This window comes from Strongyloides ratti (genome assembly GCF_001040885.1).
Source record: "Strongyloides ratti genome assembly S_ratti_ED321, chromosome : 2".
Lineage (NCBI taxonomy): Eukaryota > Metazoa > Nematoda > Chromadorea > Rhabditida > Strongyloididae > Strongyloides > Strongyloides ratti.
The window spans coordinates 16,615,460-16,634,884 of NC_037308.1; the positions used below are offsets into that span (position 1 = coordinate 16,615,460).

The 19,425-nt window shown below is 18.3% G+C and overlaps 6 protein-coding genes across 6 annotated transcripts; all 6 read right to left on the reverse strand.

The window, feature by feature from the left end:
- Positions 1 to 1,993: 1,993 nt before the first annotated feature.
- SRAE_2000525000 (Astacin-like metalloendopeptidase) lies at positions 1,994 to 2,390 on the reverse strand (the record flags this gene model as incomplete). The annotated part of the gene is made up of 2 exons (XM_024644242.1): positions 1,994 to 2,292; positions 2,339 to 2,390. 2 exons carry the CDS (start codon positions 2,388 to 2,390, stop codon positions 1,994 to 1,996), a joined length of 351 nt encoding a protein of 116 aa, XP_024509821.1.
- Positions 2,391 to 4,410: 2,020 nt separating this feature from the next.
- Positions 4,411 to 4,907, reverse strand: SRAE_2000525100 (Hypothetical protein; the record flags this gene model as incomplete). The annotated part of the gene is made up of 2 exons (XM_024644243.1): positions 4,411 to 4,758; positions 4,803 to 4,907. 2 exons carry the CDS (start codon positions 4,905 to 4,907, stop codon positions 4,411 to 4,413), a joined length of 453 nt encoding a protein of 150 aa, XP_024509822.1.
- Positions 4,908 to 7,435: 2,528 nt separating this feature from the next.
- On the reverse strand, positions 7,436 to 7,722 carry SRAE_2000525200 (Astacin-like metalloendopeptidase; the record flags this gene model as incomplete). The annotated part of the gene is made up of 2 exons (XM_024644244.1): positions 7,436 to 7,623; positions 7,671 to 7,722. The coding sequence occupies 2 exons, from the start codon at positions 7,720 to 7,722 to the stop codon at positions 7,436 to 7,438; spliced, it is 240 nt and encodes a 79-aa protein (XP_024509823.1).
- A 1,126-nt stretch (positions 7,723 to 8,848) lies between these two features.
- On the reverse strand, positions 8,849 to 10,102 carry SRAE_2000525300 (Astacin-like metalloendopeptidase; the record flags this gene model as incomplete). Its single annotated transcript, XM_024644245.1, has 2 exons — positions 8,849 to 10,042; positions 10,088 to 10,102. 2 exons carry the CDS (start codon positions 10,100 to 10,102, stop codon positions 8,849 to 8,851), a joined length of 1,209 nt encoding a protein of 402 aa, XP_024509824.1.
- A 4,071-nt stretch (positions 10,103 to 14,173) lies between these two features.
- On the reverse strand, positions 14,174 to 15,166 carry SRAE_2000525400 (Astacin-like metalloendopeptidase; the record flags this gene model as incomplete). Its single annotated transcript, XM_024644246.1, has 1 exon — positions 14,174 to 15,166. The coding sequence occupies one exon, from the start codon at positions 15,164 to 15,166 to the stop codon at positions 14,174 to 14,176; it is 993 nt and encodes a 330-aa protein (XP_024509825.1).
- An 876-nt stretch (positions 15,167 to 16,042) lies between these two features.
- Positions 16,043 to 17,298, reverse strand: SRAE_2000525500 (Astacin-like metalloendopeptidase; the record flags this gene model as incomplete). The annotated part of the gene is made up of 2 exons (XM_024644247.1): positions 16,043 to 17,239; positions 17,284 to 17,298. The coding sequence occupies 2 exons, from the start codon at positions 17,296 to 17,298 to the stop codon at positions 16,043 to 16,045; spliced, it is 1,212 nt and encodes a 403-aa protein (XP_024509826.1).
- Positions 17,299 to 19,425: the final 2,127 nt, after the last annotated feature.

Below are 19,425 nucleotides of genomic sequence, written 5' to 3' on the forward strand. Positions count from 1 at the left end.
TATACGTTATAGGTTAGATAATTTTTGTTTTAATAATCAAAAGCATGAAGTGCAATGTTTTTTAGTTTTTAGAAAACAATTCTAACTAATAAATAGATATAAAGCTTTAAGAATTAATTATAAAAATAAATAAGATGATAAATTTTAATATTTTATTTAAGATTAAAAAAGATAAAGATGAATTAAATCACAGAAGAAAAAAAGTTATTTAACATTGTTCATTTTATTAAATATTAATAAACAATTTTTTGTTTATAATATTTTATTTTTAACATTAATATTTTTTATAAAAAATGTTTATTGTTAATTATATATTTACTAAAATTTACGTTATATAAGCATATGTATAAGTATAAAATAAAAAATGATAGAATAAAACTGTATAAAAAAAATAAATTAGTTTAATAAATATTATATTTAAAATGAATGAAAATTATTAAAAACATTAACTGAATTAGTTTTATTAAATTTAAATATAAAAAATAAGTTTATTTCTTTTTATCAATGATAGCTAGTTAAAATCTGTATTAAATAATGAAATTAAAAAAACATTAAGATTATTAATAAAATATATTTTCTTGTAAAAAATATATAAAAAACATTCTAAAAATAGAAAAAAAAGTTTTAAACCATTAAATTATATCTTTGCTTTTTGAAAAATGATTTACTAGCAAATGCATTTCTGATACATTGTCTTTGAAAATAAGATTTCTCTACTGCTTTAAATTTGATTAAAACATAATTTGAAAACAATGAACTTTGATAGTGAATCAATATATGATAATTATGATATTCAATAATAATATCGTTATTCTTAAGTCAACACCGTGCTCCAGAAACATTTTTCTTTTGTAATATCTCACTTCAACATTATTATCAAAGCGATAAATTCATATTATTAATATGCATGGTAACTCTTAAACAAGAAAATATTTGAATTTTTTTTAATGCTAAAAATATGATACCCTAATTAAAGCTTTAGTTTATGTGAAGTATATTGAAGAAACCGAAAGTTTAAAAATTTCAATGTATATTTTTTTTTAAATCTTTATAAAAATTATTATCAGTATTTAAAACATTTTTTTTAAAATTTATTATATGTTTTTAAATATGAAAACTGATAATATTTATAACACATAAGATAAAAAAATTGCACTTACAATAACAATAAAAAGATAACATCTATTAATAATAATAAAATTTACTTTGAAAACATACTAATTTTATAGTTTTATTAAAATTAAAAACTATATTTGAAATACTTTTTTTAATTATTTAAATTATTACTAAAAAAATATTTGTAAAACATAAATCATCTTGTAATTTTTAATTTCTGATGTAATTTTAAAAAGTTTTTATTAAGAATTAAAAATTATTTAAAAACAAAATTATTATTTTATAAGATATTTTTCTACTTTTTTCTGTCTGATTTCTTTGTTTTTTTAAAAAAATAAAAAAGAAATGAATTTTTATATGTTGGGTCAAATGACTTTGGCACAGATTCATACATAAATATAACACGGTTTTAAAGATTGATAATTTTTTAATGAATTATAACATTAGAAATATGAGATATAATTGTAATAATTAAATTATACATACAAAATAAAGCTCCAGTATCAATTTTATATTTCCAAAATTTTATTTTAAGCCTATTTTCTTAAATACAAAATGAACCATAATTTGAGTATAATACTGTTGAAATTATTTTAATCAAAATTCTATTATTATGATTTGCTAAGAAATGAAATGTACAACTGTATGCTCCAAAAAAATTAAGTTTAGTTGGGTTATTTTTCACTACAAATTGTTATTGAATGTATCTATATAATGGTGGTATTATGATTTTACATTGAGGTTCACTTATACTCTTCAATATATTTACATATACCACAATCATTAGGTTTTTGATATTCATAATGAAAACATAAATCTTTTTACATATATTTTCATTTTTTTAAATATTAAACATTTATGTATCAGCATATGACATTTATGATTTTGGTCCTGGTGTCATATCATATAATGTGTCAAATGCTTTCATAGGTTTTTCTCTATTATTTGTAAAATAATATAATTCAAAATGCATTACAGATCCATAATCATAAGGAACACCAAATGTATTTGAATCTTTTTTTGATACAATATCAAAACTTTGTTTTCGAGAAGAAATAATATTTTGATAATAAATTTTAAGATTTTTATCTCTATTTATTCTACTATGTTCATGATAAAAACCTATGGTATGTAATATTTCATGTTGAATTTGTCCTGAATGATCATAACCCTTTCCTAAACTTATATTTTGTTTTTTTTTTTTATTTTTTTCTTATATTACTTCTACAATCAGGTTCATACCAGAATCTTATTCCAATAACATCTGATACCATTGTATAATATTTTTTAAATTGAATACATGTTTATTTTTGAATAAAGTTAACTTTTTTTAACAGATGATATATTAATATTTATATCAATTAAATAAGGTATAGGCATATACTATTCATATTTAAAAATAAATGAAATTTTATGTTTTATTCTTTTTTTTTTAATATATATAAATTTGATTTCTTTATTATTTTATTTTACTAAAATTAAAATTTATAAAACACTTACAAAACTTTCAAAAATAAAAATAATATCATTTAATAAAATAATAATTTTTTTATACATTAAATATATAAAATTTTTATATTAAATTTAACATTTTCTTAATATTTTATTAAAAGCGATAATAATTTTTAATAATTTTATAAAATTTTGCATTAACTTAAGAGAATTAAATATGAAATAAAACTTTTTTGTTAAGTTTTTTTGAGAAAAGCTACATTAAATAATGGTTAAAAGTTTTTCTTTTTTTTCTTTACTACTGTTAAAATAAAAAAATAATAATTGATCTGATAATCAGTTAATGTCTTTAATTTTTGAATTAATTGTTTTTGATTAAATTTCAATAATAAAAAAGTTATGCAGATTTCGTAATTTTTCTTGGCTAACATGAGAATATCAATAATACATTTTATATTGTGTATAAATATTATAACATAATATTACTATTTTAATTTTTTCTTTAAAAATTGTTTAATTAAATGTATTAAAAAATTAATATCTTTTGTTATACAAATAATATTATTTAGAAACGTTTTCTAAAAAATGAAAAATATAATCATATTTTTTATTACCAATTTAAATAAAAATTTTATATTGATTTATTTTTTTTTAGTAATTAAATATAATTTTTTATATATGTACTTTAATGAGATTTTTTAATTTTAAATGAATGTTCAATATTTATTTATATAACTAATATTGCTAATTAAAAGTACAACTGTTAAAATCATATACATATGACTATATATTTTTCTTAATACTATAAATTTCTGTGGCTCATTTAAAAACATTACTTTTTTTTACTTTTTGAAATTTTAATACAAATTTTAATTAGCAAATATATATTGAAAAGCATAATCTACGAATGGATCACTATAAAAAAAATATTCTTTTTAAATTTTTACCAGCAATAGTATTTTATTAGAGCTTCTTTTTGTTTTCTCACATTGAATTAGTTTACTTCACTATAATATATTTTAGCAAAATTGTTTTTTTGTGTACTTCTATAATGATAAATTATATGATTGTTATGTGAAAAAATTATCTTATTTTCCGTTTGATGACAAAATCTTGCTCCTGTTACAGATTTATCCATCCAATATTTTACTTCTATAGTGTTTTCATATTGACATGTTGGATAAGTATTGGGAAGCATACGCACTTTAATAATATCAAATCTAATTCTACTAGTTTTGTTTACTACAAAATGCATAACACATTTTCTTATTCCATATAATATGATAAATCTAGGCTTACGATCTGGGAGTATTACTGTTTTCCAACAAGATGGTTTTGTTCTTTTAAACTGCTCACATTGTGAACCAATAAATCCATCAATACATTTACACAAATGACAGTTGTGAGGATCTTGGTATCCGTAATTGTAACAATGTCTTTTAAATGGACAATTGGTATGTGTACAATAGTGTAAATTTAAAACTTTAATATCATTAAAAGAAAGTCTTTTATTTTGTCCCATAGTTGTTTCATATAAAGGATCAGTTGGTATTATTGTTTTTAAATTACCTATAGCAAATGCATTTACAGCACTATGCATTATTGATCCATAATCATATGATATATGATAATGAAAACCTTCATATGCAGTGTGTTTTTCACAACTTGCAGTCTCATTTTGTAACATATTTTCTTTATATATTTTTACAAAAAAATCTCTATCAAATCGACATTGTTCATGATATAATCCTAATGCATGTAAAGTTTCATGTAAAATTCCTTCAAAATTATTACATCTTGGTCCAATTTCTATATCTTGCCACACGGTTCTAAAAATGTTTCCTATAACACTTGAACATTTTCCTGTATATTTATAACGAATACCAGGTAAAAAAAAAAAGAAGATTTTCTTTTTCGAAATTTAATACATGTTTCTCTTTCAATAATTGTTATTACACTTTTAATGGCCATAGAATTTATAGGTGACTTGTAGTGATAATATATTGGTAATGGCCATTTACTCATTGGATTTGTTATAATTTTTCTTTTTTTTCTACTATTTATTTTTGAATCAGTTAATTCCGGAAAGTTTAGTACAAAAGTATTTATTTGGTCTACAGATCTTTTAAAATTTTTTCTTGTTATATTTTCTTCAATGGTAAAATAATTATTTAATAAAATTATAAAAAACTAAATAAAATTAATTTTTAATTATAAAGCTTTTCTTTACTTACAAAAGCAGATATCATGATAACTTTCGAATTTGTGGTAATTTTTTTTTTCATATACAGAAAATAAGTTTTAGTAAAAATTGAAAATATCTCATTGCTTTTATACATTTTTTTATGAAAATAATTATATAAGTTTTATTTTTTAAAAATTTTTAATGTAAATATATATTCTATTGTTTGTTATAATGGAAATAAAAAATTGACTAATTATTAAATCAGATATAAAAAGTTGTTTTTTTTATAATTAATAAATAGAGTTTAAATATATTAAAATGTAAATAATTTACATTAAAATAAATAAAACATATAATAATGATGTATTATACTTTAAATATCGATTATGTTTAAATTAATTATATTTAGATAAATAGAATAATTTTGAAAAAAGCATTGGAGAAATTAAACAATCATGTTTTATTCTTGATGAAAAATTTATATCTAGGAATCAATTTTTATCCTAGAATTATTTAATATGAATTACTTTTAAAAAAAGGAAAAGTTTTAAAAGTTTAATAATGATATACGTTATAGGTTAGATAATTTTTCTTTTAATAATAAAAAACATGATGTACAAAGCTTTTTAGCTTTCAGAAAACAATTCTAACTAATAAATAGATATAAAGCTTTAAGAATTAATTATAAAAATAAATAAGATGAAAAATTTTTATTCTTTATTAAAAATAAAAATAATAAAGATAAATTAAACAGCAGAAAAATAAATTTATTTAACATTGTTTATTTTAATATTTATTAATGTACAACTTTTCGTTTATAAATTTTTATTTAAAAAATAAATATTTTATTAAAAAAATGTTTATTGTTAATTATATATTTACTAAAATTTACGATTCATAAGTATATTTATTACTATAAAATAAAAAATGATAGAATAAAAGTTTTAAAAAAAATGAATTAGTTAAATTAATACTAATATATAACTGAATGTAAATTATTAAAATCGTTAAGCAAATTAAATTTTTTTAAGCTTAATATAAAAAATAAATTTATTTTTTCTATCAATAAAAACTAATTAAAATCTGTATGAAATAATGATTTTGAAAAAACAATAAGATTATCAATAAAATATTTTTTCTTGAAAAAAATCCACCTTAAAAAAATATATAATAAAATAGTCTATAAATAAAAAAAATTTAAACCATTAAATCATATCTTTGCCTTTTGAAAAATGATTGATTATCAAATGCATTTCTGATTCATTGCTTCTAAAAATAAGATTTTTTACCGGTCTTTAATATGAATGAAACATAATTTGAAATCATTAAACTATGATAGTGAATCATTATATGATGATCATGAGATGCAATCGTAATAGCATTATCCTTAATACAAAACCGTGCTCAATAAACTTCTTTATTCTTGTAGCATTTCACTTTAGCTATAATATCAAAGTGATAAATTCGTATTATTAATATGCATGGTAACTATAAAACAAGAAATTATTTGAATTTCTTTTAATGCTTGAAATATTGTACTTGAATCAAAGTTTGAGCCTATGTGAAGTATATAGATGAAACCGAAAGTTTAAAAAGTTCAATGTATATTTTTTTTTAAATTTTTATAAAAAATCATTATCAGTATCTAAAACATTTTTTTTAACTTTATTATAAGTTTTTTAATATGAAAATTGAAAATATTTATAATACAAAAGATAAAAAAATTACACATATTATATTAATAAAAAAAAACATCTATTAATAAGAATAAAATATACTTTGAAAATATACTAAATTTTTTAGTTTAATAAAAATTAAAAACACTGTTTTAAATACTTTTTTAAATTATTTAAATTATTACTAAAAAAATATTTGTAAAACATAAATCATCTTGTAATTTTTAATTTTTGATGTAGTTTTAAAAAGTTTTAATAAACAATTTAAAATTGTCATAAAACAAATTTCTTAATTAAATAGATGATCTCTTACTTTGTTTATTCTCATTTTTTTGTTTTTTAAAAAAATTAAATAAAAAAAATGGATTTTTACATGTTGGATCAAATGACTTTGACACAGATTTATACATTACTATAGCACAATTTTGAAGATTGTTATTTCTATAATGAATTATAACAATAGAACTATGAGAAATAATTGTAATATTTGAATTATACATACAAAATAAAGCTCCAGTAACAGTTTTATAATTTCAAACTTATATTTCAAACAATTTTTTGAAAGACAAAATGAACCATGATTGGATATAATACTGTTGAAATTACTTTAGTTTAAATTCTATTTTTATGATTTGCTAAAAAATGGAATGTACAACTGTTTGTTCCATAAAATTCAAATTTAATTGGAATATTTTTTACTATAAATTGCGATTGAATGTATCTATATGATGTAGATGGTGTTATGATTTTACATTGACGTTCACTATACCCTTCAATATATTTTCATATACCACATTTATTGGGGATTTTAATATCCATAGTGAAACTATATAATTTTTTTTACATATATTTTCACAATAATAAATATTTAACATTTATATATCAGCATATGACATTTATGATTTTGGTCCTGGTGTCATATCATATAATGTGTTAAATGCTTTCATAGGTTTTTCTCTAATATTGTAAAATAATATAAACCATAATGCATTACAGATTCATAACATTATGGAACACCAAAAGTATTAGAATAATTTTTTAATACAAGATCAAAACTTTGTTTACGATAAGGAATAATACTTTGATAATAAATTTTAAGATTTTTATCTCTATCTATTCTACTATGTTTATGATAAAAACCTATTGTATGTAATATTTCATGTTGAATTTGTCCTGAATGATCACAACCCTTTCCTAAACATATATTTTGTCTTTTTTTTATAAATGTTTCCTTATATTACTTTTACTATCAAGTCTATTCCAGAATCTAATTCCAGTAACTTTTGATACCATTGTGTGATATTTTTTATATTGAATACAAGTTTTTTTTTGAAAAAAGTTAATTGATTTTTTAACAACTGATATATTAATATTTATACCAACTAAATAAGGTATTGGCATATACTACTTATATTTTAAATCAAATAAAATTTTATGTTTTTTTCTTTTATTTTTTTGAATTTATAAAAAAAGAATATTTTTATTATTTTTTTTACTAAAATTAAATATTATATTAAACTTAAAAAACTTCCAAAGATAAAAAAATAGCATTTAATAAAATAATAATTGTTTTTACATTTAATATATAAAATTATTATATTAAATTTAGCACTTTCTTAATATTTTGTTGAAATTTTTAATAATGTTGAATAATTTTAAAAAGTTTTGCATTTACTTAAGAGATTTAAATATAAAAAAAACATTTTTGTTAAGTTATTTGAGAAACGCTACGGTAAATAATGATTAAAAGTTTCTTTTTCATTCTTTTCTGCTGTTTAATAAAAAAAAAATAATTTAACTGATAATCAGTTTATGTTTTAATTTTTGAATTAATTCTTTTTGATTAAACTTCAATAATAAAAGTTATGTGGATTTTAAAATTTTTTTTTTTAAATTGTTTAATTAAAAATAATATAAAATTTATATCTCTTGTTACGTAAAAATTTTCAAATAATTATCATATAATATTTTAATGTTCACTTTTTATAAGTAATATTATTAAGAAAGGTCTTTTAAATATTTAAAAATAAAATTCATTTTTTATTATTAATTTAAATATAAATTATTTATTAAATTGTTCTTTTTTAGTAATTAAATATAATTTTTTATATATGTACCTCAATGAGATTTATTAATTTTAATAAATGTTCAATATTTATTTAATAAATTAATATTGCTAATTAAAAGTATAACTGTTAAAATCATATAAATATGACTATATATTTTTCTTAATACTATAAGTTTCTGTAGTTCATTTAAAAACTTTATTTTTTTTTATTTTAATAAAAATTTTAATTTGCAAATATACATTTAAAAGTATAATCTATGAACGGATCACTATAAAAAGATTATTCTTTAAAAATTTTTACCAGCAATAATATTTTATTATAGCTCCTTTTTGTTATCTCACATTGAATAATTATATTTCATTATAATAAATTATAGCAAAATTGTTTCTTTGTGTACTTCTGTGGTGATAAATTATATGATTGTTATGTGAAAAAATTATCTTATTTTCTGTTTGACGACAAAATCTTGCTCCTGTTACAGATTTATCCATCCAATATTTTACTTCTATAGTGTTTTCATATTGACATGTTGGATAAGTATTGGGAAACATACTCACTTTTACAATATTAAATTTAATTCTACTAGTTTTATTTACTATAAAATGTATTACACATTTTCTTTTTCCATCTAAATAAAATGATCTACGCTTACGATCAGGAAATATCATTGTTTTCCAACAAGATTCTTGTCTTTTTTTAAACAGCTCACATTGTGAACCAATAAATCCATCAATACATTTACACAAATGACAGTTGTGAGGATCTTGGTATCCGTAATTATAACAATGTCTTTTAAATGGACAATTCGGATGAGTACAATAGTGTAAATTTAAAGCTTTAATATCAATAAAAGAAAGTTTTTTAGTTTGTCCCATAGTTGTTTCATATAAAGGATCAGTTGGTATTATTGTTTTTAAATTACCTTTAGCAAATACATTTACAGCACTATGCATTATTGATCCATAATCATATGATAAATGATAATGAAAACCTTCATATGCAGTATGTTTTTTACAACTTGCAGTCTCATTTTGTAACATATTTTCTTTATATATTTTTACAAAAAAATCTCTATCAAATCGACATTGTTCATGATATAATCCTAATGCATGTAAAGTTTCATGTAAAATTCCTTCAAAATTATTACATCTTGGTCCAATTTCTATTTTTTGCCATGCTTCTTTTTGGATATTTCCTATGGCACTTGAACATTTTCCTGTATAATTATAATGAATACCTGGTGAATCAAAATAAGTAGATCTACTTTTTCGAAATTTAAAACATGTTTCTTTTTCAATAACTTTTACTACATTTTTTATGGCATCAAAATTTATAGGTGACTTGTAGTAATATTGTATTGTTAATGGCCATTTAAATCTTGTATTTGTTATAATTTTTCTTTTTTTCCTACTATTTATTTTTGAATTAGTTAATTCCGGAAAATTTAGCACAAAATTATTTATTTGGTCTACAGATCTTTTAAAATTTTTTTTTGTTATATTTTCTTCAATGGTAAAATAATTATTAAATAAAATTATAAAAAACTAAATAAAATTTATTTTTAATTATTAAGTTTTTTTTTTACTTACAAAAACATAAATCATGACAATTGTTAAATATATAGAGATATTTTTATTTTTGTTAAATACAGAAAATAGATTATAGTAAAAATTGAAAATATCTCATTGCTTTTATACGTTTTTTTATGGAAATAATTTTATAAGTTTTATTTTTTAAAAATTTTTTATGTAAATATAAATTCTATTGTTTGTTATAATGGAAATAAAAATTTTATTAATTACTAAATCAGATATAAAATGTTGTTTATTTATAATTCATAAATTAAGTTGAAGCAAATTAAAATATTAATATTTTACATTAAAATAAATAAAACATTCAATAATGATGAATTATATTTTAAATATCGATTATGTTTAAATTAATTATTTCTAGGCAAATAGACTAATTATGAAATATGTATTGGAGAAGTAAAATACTCATGTTCTATTCTTGATAAAAAATTTATATCTAGGAATCAATTTTTATCCTAGAATTATTTAATATGAATTACTTTTAAAAAAAGGTAAAATTTTAAAAGTTTAAAAATGATATACGTTATAAGTTAGATAATTTTTCTTTTAATAATAAAAAACATGATGTACAAAGCTTTTTAGCTTTCAGAAAACAATTCTAACTAATAAATAGATATAAAGCTTTAAGAATTAATAATAAAAATAAATAATATGATAAATTTTAATATTTTATTAAAGATTAAAAAAGATAAAGTTAAATTAAACAACAGAAGAAAAATTATTTAACATTGTTCATTTTAATATTTATTAATATGCAACTTTTTGTTTATAAATTTTTATTTTAAAAATTAATAAATTTTTAAAAAATGTTTATTGTTAATTATATATTTACTAAAATTTACGATTTATAAGTAAATGTGTAAGTATAAAATAAAAAATGATAGAATAAAACTGTATAAAAAAAATAAATTAGATAAATAAATATTATATTTTAAGTGAATAAAAATAAAATCATAAATTGAATTAAATTTTTAAGCTAAATTTAAAAAATAAATTTATTTTTTCTATCAATAATAACTAGTTAAAATTTATATAATACAGATATTGAAAAAACATTAAGATAATCAATAAAATATTTTTTCTAGAAAAAAATTCAACTTTAAAAATTATATAATAAAGCAACTATAATGGAAAACAAAAATTTTAAACCATTAAATCATATCTTTGCTTTTTGAAAAATGATTTATCAGCAAATATACATTTCTGACACATTGCCTTTAAAAATAAAATTTTTCTACTACCTTTAATGTGAATGAAACATAATTTTAAAACAATGAACTTTGATAATGAATCATTATATGATAATTATGTGATGCAAACGTAATAGTACTTTTCTTAAGAAAAAATCGTGCTCCAGAATCTCTTTTGTTTTTGCAGTATTTCACTTCAGCCATATTATCAATGTGACAAATTCAAATTATTAACATGCATTGTAACTTTTAAACAAGAAAATATTTCAATTTCTTTTAATGATAAAAATATGGTACTGTAATTAGAGTTTGAGCTTAAGTAAAGTTTATAGATGAAACCAAAAGTTTAAAAATTTTAAAGTACATTTTTCTTTTGGATTTATAAAAAAAATTATCATCAGTATCTGAAACATTTTTTTTAACTTTATTATAAGTTTTTTAAATATGAAAATTGAAAATATTTAAAATACAAAAGATAAAAAATTACACATATAATATTAATAAAAAAAAACATCTATTAATAAGAATAAAATATACTTTGAAAATATACTAAATTTTTTAGTTTAATAAAAGTTAAAAACACTGTTTTAAATACTTTTTTAAATTATTTAAATTACTACTAAAAAAATATTTGTAAAACATAAATCATCTTGTAATTTTTAATTTTTGATGTAGTTTAAAAAAGTTTTAATTAACAATTTAAATTTATCATAAAACAAAACTTTTAATTAAATAGATAATCTCTTACTTTGTTTGTTCTAATATCTTTGTTTTATAAAAAAATTAAATAAAAAAAATGGATTTTTTATGTTGGATCAAATGACTTTGACACAGATTTATACATTTATATAACACGATTTTGAGGATTGTTACTTTTATAATGAATTATAACATTAGAAATATAAGATATAATTGTAATATTTGAATTATACATTCAAAATAAAGCTCCAGTATCAATTTTATCTTTCCAAAATTTTATTTCAAGTCAACTTTTTGAAAGACAAAATGAACCATAATTTAAGTATAATGCTGTTGAAATTATTATAATTAAAATTCTATTATTATGATTTCTAACTAAATGAAATGTGCAACTGTATGCTACAAAAAATTCAAATTTAGTTGGGTTATTTTTTATTACAAATTGTTATTGAATGTATCTATATAATGGTGGTGTTATGATTTTACATTGAGGTTCACTATACTCTTCAATATATTTACATACGCCACATTTATTGGGGATTTTAATATCCATAGTGAAAATATATAAGTTTTTTTTCATATATTTTTACAATTACAAAATTTTAATATTTTTATATCAGAATTTGACAATTATGATTTTAAACCTGGTGTCATACCATTTAATGTGTCAAATGATTTCATAATTTTTCCTCTATTTTTTTGTAAAATAATATAAACCATAATGCATTACAGAGTCATAATCAAATGAAACACCAAAAGTATTTGAATCTTTTTTTGATACAATATCTAAGCTTTGTTTACGAGAAAGAATAATATTTTGATAATAAATTTAAAGATATTTATCTCTATTTATTCTACCATGTTCATAATAAAAACAAAATGTATGTAATATTTCATGTTGAATTTGTCCTGAATGATCACAATCCTTTCATAAACATAAATTTTGCCATTTTTTTTAAAATTTTTTTCCTATATTACTACTACAATATGGTCTATATCAGAATTTAATTTGAATACCTTCTGATACCTTTGCATAATATTTTTTAAATTGAATACATGTTTCTTTTTGAATAAAGTTTACTAATTTTTTAACAGTTGATATATTAATATTTATATCAATTAAATAAAGTATAGGCATATACTATTTATATTTTAAATCAAATAAAATTTTACGTTTTATTCTTTTATTTTTTAATACATAAAAATTAAATATAATAATTATTTTTTTTACTAAAATTTAAATATATAATACACTTACAAAAATTTCAAAAATAAGAATAATAACATATAATAAAATAATAATTTTTTATACATTTAATATATAAAATTAAAATATTAAATTTAGCGCTTTCTTAATATTTTATTGAAAGTGATAATAATGTTTAATAATTTAAAAAAGTTTTGCATTAACTTAAGATAATTAAGTATAAAAAAAAACATTTTTGTCAAGTTATTTGAGAAACATTACGGTAAATAACGATTGAAAGTTTTTTTTCATTCTTTTCTGCTGTTTAATAAAAAAAAAAATAATTTAACTGATAATAAGTTTTTGTTTTAATTTTTGAATTAATTGTTTTTTTTTAAACTTTAATAATAAAAAATTTTTGTAAAATTCTTAATATTATTTTGCCTAACATGTGAATATCAATAATACATTTATTATTATATAAAAATATTATAATATAATAAAACTATTTTAATTTTTCTTTAAAAAATGTTTAATTAAATGTATTTTAAAATTAATATTTTTTGTTATACAAATAAAATTATTTAGAAAGGTCTTTAAGTAATTAAAAAAAATCATTTTTTTTTATTAATTTAAAAAAAAATTTTTATATTGATTTATTTTTTTTAGTATTTAAATATAATTTTTTTATATTTGTGCGTAAATGAGATTTATACATTAAATGAATTTTCATTATTTATTTATAAAATTAATATTGCTAATTAAAAGTACAACTGTTAAAATTGTATACACAAGACAATAAATTTTTCTTAATAGTATAAATATCTGTAGTTCATTTAAAAAACTTTACTTTTTTTTATTTTTTGAAATTTTAATACAATTTTTAATTAGCAAATATACATTTGAAAGTATAATCTATGAACAGATTACTATAAAAAGATTATTCTTTTAAAATTTTTACCAGCAATAATATTTTATTATAGCTTCTTTTTGTTTTCTCACATTGAATTATAATACTTCATTATAATATATGTGAGCATAATTAGTTGTATATGAACTTCTGTAATGATAAATTATATGATTGTTATGTGATAAAATTATCTTATTTTCTTTTTGACGACAAAATCTTGCTCCTGATACAGATTTATCCATCCAATATTTTACTTCTATAGTGTTTTCATATTGACATGTTGGATAAGTATTGGGATGCATATACACTTTAATAATATCAAATCTAATTCTACTAGTTTTGTTTACTACAAAATGTATAACACAGGTTTTTCTTCCATTTAAAAAAAATAATCTAGGCTTACGATCAGGAAGTATTAAAGTTTTCGAACATCCTATTTGTCTCATTTTAAACTGTTCACATTGTGAACCAATAAATCCATCAATACATTTACATAAATGACAATTATGAGGATCTTGGTATCCGTAATTATAACAATTTCTTTTAAATGGACAATTAGTATGTGTACAATAGTGTAAATTTAAAGCTTTAATATCAATAAAAGAAAGTCTTTTAGTTTGTCCCATAGTTGTTTCATATAAAGGATCAGTTGGTATTATTGTTTTTCTATTACCTATAGCAAATGCATTTACAGCAGCATGCATTATTGAACCATAATCATATGATAAATGATAATGAAAAGCTTCATAAGCAGTATGTTTTTTACAACTTGCAGTCTCAAATAGTAACATATTTTTTGTATATATTTTTACAAAAAAATCTCTATCAAAACGACATTGTTCATGATATAATCCTAATGCATGTAAAGTTTCATGTAAAATTCCTTCGAAATTATTACATCTTGGTCCAATTTCTATTTTTTGCCATGCTTCTTTTTGGATATTTCCTATGGCACTTGAACATTTTCCTGTATATTTAAAAAAAATACCTGGTGAATAAAAACGGCTAGATTTTTCTATTCGAAATTTTATACATGTTTCTTGTTCAATAAGTTTTACCAACTTTTGAATTGTAACAGTTCTTATACTCATGTCGTGGTAAATATATATTAATAATGGCCATTTAGTATTTTTAGTTGTTATTATTTTTCTTTTTTTTCTATTATTTATTTTTGAATCAGTTAATTCCGGAAAATTTAACACAAAATTATTNCATTTTTGTCAAGTTATTTGAGAAACATTACGGTAAATAACGATTGAAAGTTTTTTTTCATTCTTTTCTGCTGTTTAATAAAAAAAAAAATAATTTAACTGATAATAAGTTTTTGTTTTAATTTTTAAATTAATTGTTTTTTTTTAAACTTTAATAATAAAAAATTTTTGTAAAATTCTTAATATTATTTTGCCTAACATGTGAATATCAATAATACATTTATTATTATATAAAAATATTATAATATAATAAAACTATTTTAATTTTTCTTTAAAAATTGTTTAATTAAATGTATTTTAAAATTAATATTTTTTGTTATACAAATAAAATTATTTAGAAAGATCTTTAAGTAATTAAAAAAAATCATTTTTTTTTATTAATTTAAATATAAATTTTTATATTGATTTATTTTTTTTAGTATTTAAATACAATTTTTTATATTTGTGCGTAAATGAGATTTATACATTAAATGAATTTTCATTATTTATTTATAAAATTAATATTGCTAATTAAAAGTACAACTGTTAAAATCGTATACATATGATTATATATTTTTCTTAACAGTATAAATTGCTGTAGTTCATTTAAAAACATTACTTTTTTTTACTTTTTGAAATTTTAATACAAATTTTAATTAGCAAATATACATTTAAAAGTATAATCTATGAACGGATCACTATAAAAAGATTATTCTTTTAAAATTTTTACCAGCAATAATATTTTATTATAGCTTCTTTTTGTTATCTCACATTGAATTATAATACTTCATTATAATATATGTGAGCATAATTAGTTGTATATGAACTTCTGTAATGAAAAATTATATGATTGTTATGTGATAAAATTATCTTATTTTCTGTTTGACGACAAAATCTTGCTCCTGTTACAGATTTATCCATCCAATATTTTACCTCTATAGTGTTTTCATATTGACATGTTGGATAAGTATTGGGATGCATATACACTTTAATAATATCAAATCTAATTCTACTAGTTTTGTTTACTACAAAATGTATAACACAGGTTTTTCTTCCATTTAAAAAAAATAATCTAGGCTTACGATCTGGAAATATTAAAGTTTTCGAACATCTTACTTGTCTCATTTTTAACTGTTCACATTGTGAACCAATAAATCCATCAATACATTTACATAAATGACAATTATGAGGATCTTGGTATCCGTAATTATAACAATTTCTTTTAAATGGACAATTAGTATGTGTACAATAGTGTAAATTTAAAGCTTTAATATCAATAAAAGAAAGTTTTTGAGTTTGTCCCATAGTTGTTTCATATAAAGGATCAGTTGGTATTATTGTTTTTAAATTACCTATAGCATATGCATTTACAGCAGAATGCATTATTGAACCATAATCATATGATAAATGATAATGAAAAGCTTCATAAGCAGTATGTTTTTTACAACTTGCAGTCTCAAATAGTAACATATTTTTTGTATATATTTTTACAAAAAAATCTCTATCAAAACGACATTGTTCATGATATAATCCTAATGCATGTAAAGTTTCATGTAAAATTCCTTCGAAATTATTACATCTTGGTCCAATTTCTATTTTTTGCCATGCTTCTTTTTGGATATTTCCTATGGCACTTGAACATTTTCCTGTATATTTAAAAAAAATACCTGGTGAATAAAAACGGCTAGATTTTTCTATTCGAAATTTTATACATGTTTCTTGTTCAATAAGTTTTACCAACTTTTGAATTGTAACAGTTCTTATACTCATGTCGTGGTAAATATATATTAATAATGGCCATTTAGTATTTTTAGTTGTTATTATTTTTCTTTTTTTTCTATTATTTATTTTTGAATCAGTTAATTCCGGAAAATTTAACACAAAATTATTTATTTGGTCTACAGATCTTTTAAAATTTTTTTTTGTCATATTTTCTTCAATGGTAAAATAATTATTTAATAAAATTATAAAAAACTAAATAAAATTTATTTATAATTATTAAGTTTTTTTTTACTTACAAAAACATAAATCATGACAATTGTCAAATATATAGAGAAATTTTTATTTTTGTTATATACAGAAAATAGATTATAGTAAAAATTGAAAAAGTCTCATTGCTTTTATACATTTTTTTATGGAAATAATTATATAAGTTATATTTTTTACAAATTTTTATGTAAATATAAATTCTATTGTTTGTTATAATGGAAATAAAAATTTGATTAATTATTAAATCAGATATAAAATGTTGTTTTTTATAATTTATAAATAAAGTTTAAGTATATTAAAATGTTAATATTTTACATTAAAATAAATAAAACATTCAATAGTGATGTATTATATTTTAAATATCTTTTATGGAAAAGTGAATTATATTTAGGTAAATAAAATAATTTTGAAATTTACATGGAAGAAGTTGAATACTTATGTTCTATTCTTGATAAAAAAATCTAATTGTAGGAATAGACTTTTATTCTAGCTATATTTTTTATGAATTATTTTTAAAAAAGTAAAAGTTTAAAAGTTTAAATATTGTTAATGCTATAGTTTAGATAATTTTTCTTTTAATAATATTAAACATAAAGTACAATGTTTTTTAGTTTTCAGAAAACAATTCTAACTAATAAATAGATAAAAAACTTTAAGAATTTGTAATAAAAATAAATAAGATGATAAATTTTAATATTTTATTAAAGATTAAAAATAATGATGAATTAAACAATAGAAAAATAAATTATTTAACATTGTTCATTTTAAACTTTATTAATATACAACTTTTTGTTTATAAATTTTTATTTAAAAAATAAATATATTTTTTATAAAAATGTTTATTGTTAATTATATATCTACTAAATTTTAAATTTATAAGTGTATGTATTAGTATAAAAAAAATCACATAATAAATATTATATTTTACCTGAATGTTAATTATTAAAACCATTAATAAATATAATTTTTTTAAGTTTAATGTAAAAAATTTGTTTATTTCTTTCTATCAATGATAACTGGTTAAAATCTATATTAAATAATAAATGCGAAAAAATATTAAGATTATCAATAAAATATTTTTTCTTGAAAAAGAATCTAACTTAAAAAAATAAATAATTAAATAGTCTAGAATTAAAAAAAAAATTTAAACCATAAAATCATATCTTTGTCTTTTAAAAAATGATTGATTACCAAATGTATTTCTGATTAATTGTCTTTAAAAATAAGATTTTTCAACTGCCTTAAAATTGAATGAAACATAATTTGAATCATTAAACATTGATAGTAAATCATTATATGATGATAATGAGATGCAATCGTAATATCATTATCCTTAAGACAAAACCGTACTCCAGAAACTTTTTTTCTCTTCTAATATCTCACTTCAACTTTATTATCAATGTGACAATTTCGTATTATTATTATGCATGGTAACTCTAAAACAAAAAATTATTTGAATTTCTTTTAATGCTTTAAATATGACACTTGAATTAAAGTTTGAGCCTATGTGAAGTATATAGATGAAACAGAAAGTTTGAAAATTTCAATGTATATTTTTCTTTTGAGTTTTTAACAAAAATTAATATAAGTAACTATAAAGTTTTTTTAAATTTATTTTTATGTTTTGAAAAAAAAATGATAATATTTATAATACGAAAAATAAAAAAATTACACATACAATATTAATAAAAAAATAACATCTATTAATAAGAAAAAAATATACTTTGAAAATATACTAATTTTTTTAGTTCTATAAAAGTTAAAAACTATATTTTAAATACTTTTTTATTTATTTAAATAATTACTAAAAAAATATTTGTAAAACATAATTCATTATGTAATTTTTAATTTTTGATGTAATTTTAAAAAGTTTTAATTATCAATTTAAAATTATCAAAAAACAAAATTCTTAATTAAATAGATATTCTCTTAGTTTGTTTATCCTGATTTCTTTGCTTTTGAAAATAATTAAATAAAAGAAATGAATTTTTATATATTTGATCATATTACTTTTTCACAGATTTATACGTTAATATAACACGATTTTGAAGATTGTTACTTCTATATTGAATTTTAACATTAGAAATATGATATATAATTGTAATATTTGAATTATACATGCAAAATATAATTTCAGTAACAGTTTTATCATTTCAAATATATATTTCATG